Source organism: Eschrichtius robustus, chromosome 19, assembly GCF_028021215.1.
Source record: "Eschrichtius robustus isolate mEscRob2 chromosome 19, mEscRob2.pri, whole genome shotgun sequence".
In the NCBI taxonomy this organism is placed as follows: Eukaryota; Metazoa; Chordata; class Mammalia; order Artiodactyla; family Eschrichtiidae; genus Eschrichtius; species Eschrichtius robustus.
In genome coordinates, this window is record NC_090842.1 from 53,039,301 (window position 1) to 53,051,380 (window position 12,080).

The 12,080-nt window shown below is 55.8% G+C and overlaps 1 protein-coding gene and 1 non-coding gene across 2 annotated transcripts; one reads left to right on the forward strand and one right to left on the reverse strand.

The window, feature by feature from the left end:
* The first annotated feature begins 2,139 nt into the window (after positions 1-2,139).
* Positions 2,140-11,982, forward strand: SCN1B (sodium voltage-gated channel beta subunit 1). The gene is made up of 6 exons (XM_068528645.1): positions 2,140-2,314; positions 3,986-4,152; positions 4,819-5,059; positions 10,464-10,605; positions 11,186-11,257; positions 11,345-11,982. The coding sequence occupies exons 1-5, from the start codon at positions 2,275-2,277 to the stop codon at positions 11,250-11,252; spliced, it is 657 nt and encodes a 218-aa protein (XP_068384746.1). The 5' UTR covers positions 2,140-2,274; the 3' UTR covers positions 11,253-11,257; positions 11,345-11,982.
* Positions 7,294-7,400, reverse strand: LOC137754019 (U6 spliceosomal RNA). The gene has a single exon (XR_011071699.1). It is a non-coding gene; the product is annotated as a U6 spliceosomal RNA (small nuclear RNA).
* Positions 11,983-12,080: the final 98 nt, after the last annotated feature.

Here is a 12,080-nt window from a genome sequence, read left to right on the forward strand (position 1 = left end):
CCTTTGACAAGTCACAGTCAGGCTGTAAGAATCTTAATTGATGGCTTGGGGCAGAGGACTGGAGGAGGGGCTGCATGGGGCAGGATGGACCACAGGTGACAAAGGGCAGAGCCAGCCTCCTCTAACCTCTAGCTATGTGACCATGGCAAGTTACCCATCCTGAGCCTCAGTTTCCCACACCTGTAAAATGGGCATAATAGTAACACCCATCTTGTAGGAAGAATTAAATGAGTTAATATTAGTAAAGTGCTTAGAACAGCACCAAGCCCATAGTAGGTGCTCAGCCAACATCAGTTTGTAGAGCTGTCACTAGGTGCCCCTGCCTGGTGCCTACGACCTGTCCTCACTGTGCTTCTGCCTGCCACCCCCGATCAGAGGGGAGGGATCAGAACAGCAAGAGTTATTTTTTGCAGGGGAATTTCACAGCCTAGGAGGTGCTGGCACAAAGGCCCAGATCACAAAGGTATCTGGTGTTCCTGGCTTGGTGTCCCTGGCTTGCTCTCCCTCTGCCCTGGGCCAGCCCCACCCTTGGTTCTTCTCACCTGGCAAGGCTGCAGTGGGGAGATTCTGGAACTTTACCCCACCCAGAACTGGAGGTCAGGACCTGAGGAGCAACCCTCAGCCAAAAGTCTCCCACCCTGGTCTTGATGGAGCCTCCCCACCCCCTCCTCTCCATTTAGCAGACAAGCCCCCTGCCATTGCCTGGCAGGATTCCAGATCCACGTGAAACCAGCTGCATGACCCTAGGCAAGGGAGTGGCCCTCTCAGCCTCAGTTTCCCTGTCTGTAAAATGCGGATTAATAAAAGAAGTGCAATAAATGTTTAGGGAGGTAGAAGTGAATCCAGCATACCAGAAGGGCTCTGTGCTTGGTGGTTATTTATTCATTTGACGAATATTTATTGAGCACCTACAATGTGACAGGCACAGTGGAAGGTGCTGGAGACGCAGTGGTGCACAGAACAGACAGTGTCCTCACCCTGGGGGAGCTTGTTTTCCAGGGTTGGAGGGACAAGCAGTGAATGGAGAAAAACTATATAAAGAAGAGTATAATGTCAGGTAGTGACAACTGCTGTAGAAAAAAAAAAAACTAGTAAAGGAGGTCAAGTAAGGGACTGCGGAGGCAGTTTGTCCTGAGTGGACAGAGGGCCTGATGAAGGTGACATTAGAGCCGACAGTTGCCGGAGGAGAGGAAGTGAGCCCTTTGGTTACCTGAGGGGAGAGTGGCCCAAGCAGAGGTGAGCAAGGGTGAAGGCTCTGAGGTGGGAATGATATTGGTGTATTGGGAACAGCAGGGGCCTGGACAGCAGCGGGGAGTGGCCAGGAGAGGGGAGTAGAAGATGACCTCAGAGACAAAGAGGGTAGCGGGGTCTTGAAGGGCCTTCCTCTTGAAACATGGCACCTCAAATCCCCAGAGCCGACTTTCTGGTTTGGATCCAGGGTGCCCATCCTGCTTGAGAGGGGTCTGGAGTATTATGGGTAGCCCTAGCCTGACACCCCCCCATGCCCACTTGGGTTCCCACACAGTGACCTCCAGGCCGGAGTGCCAGGGCTCTGAGGGGGCGGTCACTTGGAGGTCCCAGCCAAGTTCCCCTCGAGATCCCATGGGGATGACCTCCATAATTTGAAGTCCGAAGCCCTGCCCTCAAACCGCTCTCCAAACCCTCTTGTAACTCTGAGGGTGACCTCTCCCAGACTCCAACACTGGGGCTCCCCGGAGTCTGGAGGGGTCGGACAACCAGACCACGCGCCCCACGCCCGAAGCCGCGGTCCCTGCGCCACCGGGAGAGGCCGGTGCAGCGGGTGACTCCCGGGCCGCTGCGGCAAAGGCTGGGCAGCCGCGCCCTCCCCCCGCGGTGATTCATCCCGCCCCCTCCCTCTCCCTCCTCCCTCCCGTGGCCGCCGCCGCCGCCGCCGCTGCAGTGCGCAGGAGACCGCGGCCCGCGCCCAGGCGCGCCCGAGCTGGAGCGGGGCCGGGGTCCGCGCACCTGGCGAATGTGTTCGGCTGAGCGCGCCAGCGCAACAGCCCGAGCAGCGGCCGCCGCCCGCGCGGCGGCGGGGATGCCCGGACCCCGGGCTCCGGGGCTGGGCCCCCGGCGGTAACCGGAGCGGGGGGGCCGCGCCCCCCCTCCTCCCCCCCTCGCCGGTCCCAGAGCCGCAGCTGCTGCGCCCGCGCGCTCCCGGGGACATTCTGACCGCCGCCGGGTCCCGCCGCCTCTCGCCCCGCTGTTAATACCGGCGGCCCGGGAGGGGGGCGCAGCGTGCGCAGCGCAGCCATGGGGAAGCTGCTGGCCTTCGTGGTCGGCGCGGCACTGGGTGAGTGCACTGGGGCGCGCGTGGCGGGGGGCACAGCCGGGGCACTGGCCGGGCGGCGGGATTCGCGCGCTGGACTCCCGGCCGCGGGCGAGGGCCGCCCTCACCCCATCCCCCGGCCCGGCTAAGTCCTCTTCAGAAGTTGTGCGCGCGGGCAGCGGGGTTCCGGAGGGCGCGGAGGTGCGGGTGGGCGCGAGCGGGCGGGGGCCGGGCTGGCATAGGTTGGTGGCTGCGGGCGCCCAGCCGGGGGCGAGGAAACGCGGAGTCAGCTGCTCCCGGAGCCCCGCAGGCTGCAATGTGACACCCACAGCCGCGGGAGGTGGGGGTTGGGGCAGGGATGGAGGCGGCGCCCGGAGATTGGGACGGAGAGACGGAGAGACTGGGAGAGATGGAGACGGAAGGAAGGGGCGAGAGACACAGAAGAACTCCTGAGCGCTCCGCTGGGAGACTGGGGAGATGGAAGTAAGGGGGGAGCCAAGAGAGAGGGATGCAGAGTGTGCCTGAGAGAGAGAGATTGAGGAGAGAGAGTTAAGAATCTGAGCGGTGGAGAGAGGAAAAACTTGAGCGAGGCAGAAAGAGATGGAGACACAGGTAGACACAGAAAGAGATGGAGTTTAAAAAGGACAGGGAGAGGTGGAGTGAGAGAGCGAGAGGCCGGGAGAGCGTGTCTGAGCCTGGGAAAAGGACACAAAGTGGTGGGACCTTTAGAGAGACCCCTAAGAGAGAGAAAGAGGGGGAGACAAAGACAGAGGCGCTCAGGGAGATGGAAAGAGACAGCAGAGGAGGAGGGCAGAAAACCCCAAGATTAACAGCGGAAAGAATCAGGGACAAAGGAAAAGCCCCGGAGCTGGAGAGACATAGCATTAGCTAGTGAGCAGGAAGGAGGTGGCAGGTAAGAATGTGGAGGAGGGACTCAAAGGGACTGAAATCCGGTGAGGGTGAAAAGGCCCTGGGGCAGGAAAGCGCTCAGAGAGTTTTGAGAAGCTAGTAGGAGGTGGGATTGGCTTCAGGAAGTGAGGAGCCTGGGAGCAGAGGGGGCTGAGGCAGAAGTTGGGGGCGGGGGTGGACGACAGGAACTTATGGGACTGGGGAGCAGGGCTGGAGTGTGGGTTTGCCCTGGTTCCCGTGCCCACCTCCTTCTCAAGCCTTGCCTTCTCCCAACCCATTTCTCTGGGGCTGGCTGGTCTTAACAGAGCAATAATGGTAGAACTGACACTGCCACCTTGAACTTCTAACACAGCTGGAAATCTGGTCCCACCACCTACACGCTGCAGTATTTTGGGCAAGTGGCCTTCTGAAGAAGGGGTACTTGGGTAGCAAAGACTCTGAGCTACTGACCACAGTAACAGCCCTGTTGACTGGGGGTGTCCTGTGTGCCAGGCCCCTTGCGACCTTACCTACCCTAAAGAACCTGCCCAGCAACCTCCAGAAGCAAAGACGATCGATTCCCTCACCATTCACAGAGGGAAACCGAGGCTCAGAGAGGATGAGGGACTTGCCAAGGGCACGTAGCAGGTGGCAGGGCCAGGCTCAGCATCTGGTTCTGGCCATTCCTGATCATTATTGAGGGAAAACAGATGGTTTCCGAGGGGCCCGAGAACTAACAGCCAGCGAGCCTGGCATTGCCAAGGGTGATGGCTGCCCTGGCTCGACCTGAGCCTGCTGTCCCCGCAGTGTCCTCAGCCTGGGGAGGCTGTGTGGAGGTGGACTCAGAGACCGAGGCCGTGTACGGGATGACCTTCAAAATTCTGTGCATCTCCTGCAAGCGCCGCAGCGAGACCACTGCCGAGACCTTCACGGAGTGGACCTTCCGCCAGAAGGGCACAGAGGAGTTTGTCAAGGTGTGTGGGAGCCTGGCAGGGTTGTGGAGGGTGGGCGTCTGTGTGGGAGTTGGCGGGGGCAGGGTTCCGGTAGGGGTTGGTTGGTTGTTTGCAATAATGTGCTATTACTGATGACCTGGATCCAAATTCCAGCTCCACCATGACCGACTGGTGACCTTGGGCAAGTCATTGAGCCTCTCTGAACCTCCGTTTCCGCCTCTGTAAAGATGGGGGGCAGGTGGTCTCTAGCTCTGAGGTTTGCATGAGGATTGATTGAGTTCCTGCACCTGGCACATGGTTGGCACAAAATCAATGTCATTGCCATTATTTAGTACGAGCAAAAATGTCTCAGATGGTCGTCATAGAAGGAAACAGAACTTTTTTGACCTCCTTTTCGCTATGTGTATTTTGAATTACATATGAGGGGGCGCCATAAACTTTGAGGGCCTGCTGGAGAATTGGGGTCTACAGCAGCCGGCATCAGGCTGCCTCTCTCCCTGCCTGGGGAGCATGTCTGGGGGCCGGGGAAGAATGGTAGAGAATGCAGGCCAGGAAAGCCGCATGGGGGCTCGGGAGGATAGCTGAGGAACGCGTGTGTCAGCATGTGTGTGTGTCAGGGCCCGGGACAGAATAGAGGTCTTGGTGGGGGACGTGGCCCAGCGGTGACCCCGCCCCCCCTGCCCCCAGATCCTGCGTTATGAGAACGAGGTGCTGCAGCTGGAGGAGGATGAGCGCTTTGAGGGCCGCGTGGTGTGGAATGGCAGCCGGGGCACCAAGGACCTGCAGGACCTGTCCATCTTCATCACCAACGTCACCTACAACCACTCGGGCGACTACGAGTGCCACGTGTACCGCCTGCTCTTCTTCGACAACTACGAGCACAACACCAGCGTCGTCAAAAAGATCCACCTTGAGGTGGTGAACAAAGGTGAGTCAGGCCCACGGGCAGCCAGATGGAGGGACAGATGGCGAGTAGGGGACGGGTTGGCTCCGCGCCTGGGCAGCGGGGGCGGGGAGCAGCACCTCCTTCCTGGGGTCCAGCTCCGGCCTCCATTTCCCTTCAGCCACGGGGAGGTCACAGCGGGCCTGTCCCGTGGAAGTGCTGGGTGCATAACTCAGCTCTGCCAGCTGCGCTGTGTGACCTCCAGGCGGGTGCCTCCCTGTCTCTGAGCCGAAGGATCGTCCTGTAGCGAACAGGATGATAATAGTATCTGCCTCTCCCGGTGTTGTTGGAACCATTCTCATGTCCCAGGGAGGTGGTGAGGATTGAGCGAGATGCTGGGTGTCTGTTGCTGGCGTGTCTGTCACAGCAGGGCCTCAGCACACGGGGGCAATGGTGGTGGTGCGTCTGATTGTCAAGTAGCCTCAGCCCTGCCTCCCTCTGTCACGTGGGGCAGGAGATAGGAGAGTGTCACCTAGAGCAATGCTCCTCGTATTTTACTGTGTGCACGAACCACTTGGCAGTCTTGCTGATGTGTCAATCCTGACTTAGCAGATCTGGGTTGGGCCCAGGATTTCATCTCCAGTAAGCTCTCAGGCGAGGCCAAGGCTGCAGGTCTGGGCCCACACCGAGCAGCAAAGATCTAAGGTGTTGTTGAACCATTTCATCATTTTGGCTTCAGCTGCCTTGAACCCCTTTCCTGAGCTATCTTCTGATTGGGTGTAAATTGGAATTTTCCAGGGCCCTATGGCCCATTGGCTTAGAGAGTCAGGGAGGTATCCCAGACCTTGGGCCACCAAAGAGCAGGGCAAGTGAGTCCCGAGGGGCCTGCAGTGCACACACATCATCACGGGCAACGTGCTTTGGCGCACCCTTCCCTGAGAGGGGTGCTGGTTTCAGCGCCTTACATGGAGTCCATCATTGAATCCTCCCACCCACCCTGTGGGTAGAGGCTCTTCCTATCCCCATTTTACAGATGGGGAAATCGAGGCTCAGGGAGGTAAGATTACATGGCCAAGGTTGCAGAGCTGGGACCTGGATTTGAACCCAGCCAAGCCCGTGTGACTGTTGTTTCTGTTCTTGGCATGATTCACTATACTCTGTCAGCCAGAGCCTGTGGATTTCTTTTGATAATTAGCATTTTTAAGTGTATTATCAAAGTGATCCAGCAGAATTCAATTCAGGAGACATGTCTGAGTGACTCTTTGGCATAGGTCACTGTGCTGGGTGGGCAGTCGCCCATGGATGTAGATGATGGAGCCCTGCCTGCGTGAGTTGGAGGGACAGCTGTAACACAGACACCCCAAATACTGTGGCTTAACAAAATCTCTGTCAGTCCTGTCTCTCAAATCTGTGTTGAGGTGAAGGGTCAGGCGGTGGGGAGGCTCCACGATGCCCTTTAGGCACCCAGGTTCTTTCCACCTTGCGGCTCAGCCCTTGCTCACAATGCCGTCCTCACCTGCATGGTGGAGGCCGGGCTCACGCACACCCGTGACCTGGTAGAGTCTCTGTTTTTTAACGTGATCTACCACATTATACTGCCTCCCAGAGGCTGTGTTCTTTTTTTTTTAAAAAAAATATTTATTTATTTATTTGGCTGTGCTGGGTCTTAGTTGTGGCACACGGGATCTTCGTTGCTGCATGTGGGTTCTTTTTTTTTAGTTGCGGCATGCGGGCTCTTAGTTGTGGCATGAGGGATCTAGTTCCCTGACCAGGGATGGAACCCGGGCCCCCCGCATTGGGAGCACAGAGTCTTAACCACTGGACCACCAGGGAAGTCCCCCAGAGCCTGTGTTCTTATATTGACGTCATGTAGAACTCTTTCTGTTATCTTCCCAGAGCCTGTATTTTCTGCATCCTCCACCATACCCCAGTATTTTTTATCCACCACATTATGGTACTGCTTTTTTAACATTACTCACTGTAGTGTAGTATTTTATATTATATTATATGCTATACTGTTTCACATTACCAAACGTATAACTTTTTATCATAATCCATCATACCAGAGTATTTTTAATGTTATCAACCATATTATCACATTTTTATCGTTAGCCACCATGCTATAGTATTCTAAAATATTATCAATCATATTGTAGTATTTAAAATTTTTACTTGGTATATATTCATCATCACCAATCATACTGTAGTATTTTTTTTAAAGAAAATTTTATTTTATATATCACTAGCCATGAATTTGTCATTAGTTATTACGGCCGCCAAAAACTATGGAACACTTCATGAATTTGCCTGTCATCCTTGCACAGGGGCCATGCTAATCTTCTCTGTGTCATTCCAGTTTTAGTACATGTACTGCCAAAGTGACAACATACTGTAGCATTGATATATTTTTTTTAAGTGTATTTTATTTTATAAATTTATTTATTTATTTATTTATTTATTTATTTATTTATTTATTTTTGGCTGCGTTGGGTCTTCATTGCCATGCACGGGCTTCCTCTAGTTGTGGCAGGCAGGGGCTACTCTTCGTTGTGGTGCATGGGCTTCTCATTGCAGTGGCTTCTCTTTCTTGCTGCGGAGCACGGGCTCTAGGCGCACGGGTTTCAGTAGTTGTGGCACGTGGGCTCAGTAGTTGTGGCTCACGGGCTCTAGAGCGCAGGCTCAGTAGTTGTGGCGCACGGGCTTAGTTGCTCTGCGGCATGTGGGATCTTCTTGGACCAGGGATCGAACCCGTGTCCCCTGCATTGGCAGGCGGATTCTTAAGCACTGCGCCACCAGGGAAGCCCCGGCGTTGCTATTTTGAACATTACATATCACTCTACAGTATTTCTTTCATTCCCCATGATACTATTGCATTGTTAGCATCACTGGCCTTGCTATATTCTTTTTTATTGTAATCCACCGTCTTACTGCAGTTTCAACATTACCCATCAGTCTGTATTGCCTTCTGGTAATGATCCCTCAGCAATGAACTGAGTCATTTCCAAATGAGGGGCAGTGGGCGCTGGTGGTGAGACCTTCACTGACCTGGCAGGGGTGCAGAAGATGGTAGGAAGCACCTGGGGGTCCCCCACCAGGGATGGGGCTGGCAGCTGGGGACAAGCGGGCTAATTCTATTTGGACACACCCAGTATGAAGGGAGCAGGTGTTGAGGTGAAGCAGTCGCTGAGGCGGCTGGCGAGACATCCGGCCTGCAAAGGTGCAGGCTGGGCTTCAGATCTGGGGGCTGCCTGTGTGGGCAGGCAGGTGAAGCTCTCAGAAGATTGGGAGGTTTTGAAGAAATCAGAGGTCTCCCTAGAGAAGGTGGCTCTGCCCCTCAGTGTGACCCCTCTGCCTCAGTTCCTCATCTGTAAAGTGGAGGAGTCCCACCTCCTGAGATGTCTGTGTGGGTCCATGGAGACTGCACTGGACATATCCCAGCCATTTCCAAGTCTCTCTTTGGCTGGGGAAGCTTTCCAGAGCAGATGAGAGCTCGGACCCTACAGTCGGTTACACTTAGGGTTGAATCCTGGCTCTGAGTGCAGTCTTGGCTGTGCATCCTTGCCCAGCACTTTGCCCTCTCTGGGCCTCAGTGACCTTGTCCTGCAAATGGGCTACAGAGCCATACCTGTCACTGTCCTAATCTGATTGGGAGAGAAGGAGATACCAGATTACCTAAATCCGTTTGGGCATTGAGTTCCAGGGGCAGGGGTGAGAATTCCGATGACTGAGCTTTATCCAACATATATTCAACTCAGTGTGCTTCCGGAGGTCAGCTGACGTGGGAATCCTGGACTGTCTGTATCCTTGGGGTTGTTTCAAAGAGTCAGAGAGATGCTCAGATAAAGAATTTAGCACAGAGCCTGGCTGAGAGCATGCGTTCACTGCATGGGACGCATTCGTGGTATCTTTGGAGTGAAAGAACGAACAAACAAACAGTTGAGGTGTGGAACCCTGTCCCCAGCTCCTCCTGCAGGGAAGCAGGGGAGAAGCATCCAGCTCTGCACCCCCCTTCCCTGTGGTCCAGAAAGCATTGATGCCATCTGCACCGGGTGTAGCAGCAGAAAGTGCCCACTCCCAGGGGAGGAAGACCACGTGGGAACAGTGGGGAAAACGAGATCCTGACCATCCAGAAGGAGGGGGCCAGGGATGCGGAGTGGACACCTGTGGAATCCGGCCGAGGACACCACAGTGGCCTTCCGCTCTGGTCCCCTGGCTGAACGCGCTCCCTTTACAGTTTAAATTTAGGCTCAATGAAAGGAAGCTGGTGTTGGCAAGAGGCAGGGCTGCGGAAAGGATAGAGGGTTTCCAGAAAACGTCAGCGAATAGCCAACACTTAACACAGTGCTGACTGTGGGCACATCCACGCATGTTACAGATGTTAACTCGTTTTCTCTTCCCAGCAACCCTGTGAGAAGGCATGAGTATTATCATCCTGATTTTACAGAAGGAGAATAGAGGCCCAGAGAGGTGGAGTCTTTTGCCTGAGGTCACACAGCTAGTAAGAGGCAGAGATAATTGAACCCTGACAGTCTGGCCTCAGAGCCCCTGCTCTTAACTACTGTGCTGTACTGCCCCAATAATAACAGTAATAGTATTAATAATAGTAAACATGTACCAAATGCTATGTATATGTCAAGTACTATCCTAAGGATTTTTAGAGCTTGTTTAATTCTCACAACACTCCCATGAAAGAGGTATTGTGATTATCAACTGTTTTTTAAATCATTTTTTGTTGTTGTTATTTTTATTTGGGGATTTTATTTTATTTACTTATTTTTGGTTGCGTGGGGTCTTCGTTGCTGCGCTCAGGCTTTCTCTAGTTGTGGCGAGCGGGGGCTACTCTTCGTTGCGGTGCGCGGGCTTCTCGTTGCAGTGGCTTCTCTCATTGTGGAGCACAGGCTCTAGGCGCATGGGCTTCAGTAGTTGTGGCTCGCGGGCTCTAGATTGCAGACTCAGTAGTTGTGGCATGTGGGCTTAGTTGCTCCGCGTCATGTGGGATCTTCCTGCACCAGGGATCGAACCCGTGTCCCCTGTATTGGCAGGTGGATTCTTAACGACTGCACCACCAGGGAAGCCCTCCACTCTTTATAGATGGGGAAACTGAGACCCAGAGAGGTTGAGTCACTTGCCCAAGGTCACACAGCTGGCAAGTGGTAGAGCCAGGATTTGAACCTGAGTCTTCTCCTTGTAGAGCTACAGCTCTTGGGCACCTACAACCACCTGAATGACACAGAGGCACCCTCGAGTTACACAGGGAGGCAGGTTGAGGGCGATCCCAAAGCCCGTCCAAGGCTGGTTATTGAGAATCACAGTAACAACGATGACTCTAGGGAAGCAGCCTGGCCTCACTTGCAGACCAGGACCAGGGAGGTCAAGCCACTTGCCCAAGCTTGCACAGCAAGCTCAAGGCACACTCAGGCTGCCACCTGACCCTGCCTGGCCCCTGCAGCCAACAGAGACATGGCGTCCATCGTGTCTGAGATCATGATGTACTTGCTCATCGTGGTGTTGACCATATGGCTCGTGGCAGAGATGGTTTACTGCTACAAGAAGATCGCCGCTGCCACGGAGGCTGCTGCACAAGAGAACGCGTGAGTGGGGTCGCTGAGGAGGGGGAGAGGCGGCCCAGGACAGCCAGCGCTTCCCAGAGGGGGAGCATGAGCTGAGCGGGGAGGTGGGCAGGGGAGCAGCCCAGGGCGCCATCTGCCAGTCCTCCCCAGAGGGGACCATTTGATGTCAGAGATGGGATGAGGTCGCAGCCCCTCCCCGCTCAGACTCTCAGCCCCCACTTCTGTCAGGACCCAGGGTTCAGGCCCAGCATCCTCTGCCCTAAAGATACAGGACTCCAGGCCCTAGCCCTTTTTCCCCCCAGGACCCAGGAATCTGAACCCCCCCGGTCCCTGCTCCCTCAGACTCAGACTCCAGGCCCTTAACCCCTTTCCCCGCTAGAACCCAGGAGTCTAACCCCCCAGATACCTCCTCCCTCACATTCAGGACTCCAAGCCCCAGCCTGGGCGTCTTTTGGATCCCTGGGATCCAGCCAGCCAGCCCCCTCTTCTCTCCGACTGGAGCCCTATGCACCTGGGACAGAGACCTCAACCCTCTTTGGCCTCCGGGGGGTGGGCCAGACTGACGGCGGGGTTGCTGTACCCCTGACCTTTGCCCCCACAGCTCGGAATACCTGGCCATCACCTCAGAAAGCAAAGAGAACTGTACGGGCGTCCAGGTGGCCGAATAGCCCCGGTAAGGTGGCTGGGCGGGCAGGGGCTGGAGGGCCTGGGAGGTGTCAGCCATTAGGTGCCTGATGCCCTGTCTCTCCCTCACCTTTAGGCCCTGGGCTCCGCCTCAAGGAAGAGCCAGCCCTAACGGGGAACATCCGGGCACAGCCTGCCCCCAATGGGGGTTGGCCATTCCTGGGCCTCCACAAGCCTCAAAGTCCTGCCAACGGAGCCTCCAGGGTGGGAGGGGGCAGGGGGCTTGGCTCACACCCCTAATCCAGCCTTCTTCCTCCTGCCCCATCACCCGCCCGTGCCGTGCATGATGGGTAAAGCAATACTGCCGCTGCCCCCATCCCTGCTTCTGCTGCCTGTTTGGGAGGGGGGCGGTGAGGTGGGGGCAGCGGCTCCGCACCCCTCTTTCTTGCTGATTTGCACACATTGGCCGCTTTGGACACGCACTACTGGGGCCCAGCCCCTGTCTGCCCCCTCCCCGCCTGGTGAGGGTTATGATGGGCTGGAACAGCTTGGGGCAGGGGGTTCTGGAACCCACTCTGACCCCCAGTGACATTTCCCCTCCTGCTTCCTCTGGCTGGACCTGGGGTCTCCTCTCCCTGTGATGCACTCTCGCCCCAGCCCAACCCGCCCTCTCTCACCAGCCTTGGATTGTGGCCACTTCGAAAGGGGCCCGTTCAGCCTCGTCTCTCTTTACACAAGTAGTTTTGTTCATGAAATAAAGATTCTTGGACTTGATTCATAGTCTCTCTCGTGAGCCCAGTCACCTTCTACACCCCCTCCAGATCCAGGAGCCTCAGTGTTCCTGGGGACCCGCCCTCCAGGGCAGGCAGCAG

Bases quoted from the DNA above. Each gene is read 5' to 3' on its own strand.
- SCN1B (XM_068528645.1), top strand. From the start codon at position 2,275: ATGGGGAAGCTGCTGGCCTTCGTGGTCGGCGCGGCACTGG. The intron at 4,153-4,818 runs GTGTGTGGGAGC...CCCTGCCCCCAG, and splicing joins GCACAGAGGAGTTTGTCAAG to ATCCTGCGTTATGAGAACGA. The intron at 10,606-11,185 runs GTGAGTGGGGTC...TTGCCCCCACAG, and splicing joins GCTGCTGCACAAGAGAACGC to CTCGGAATACCTGGCCATCA.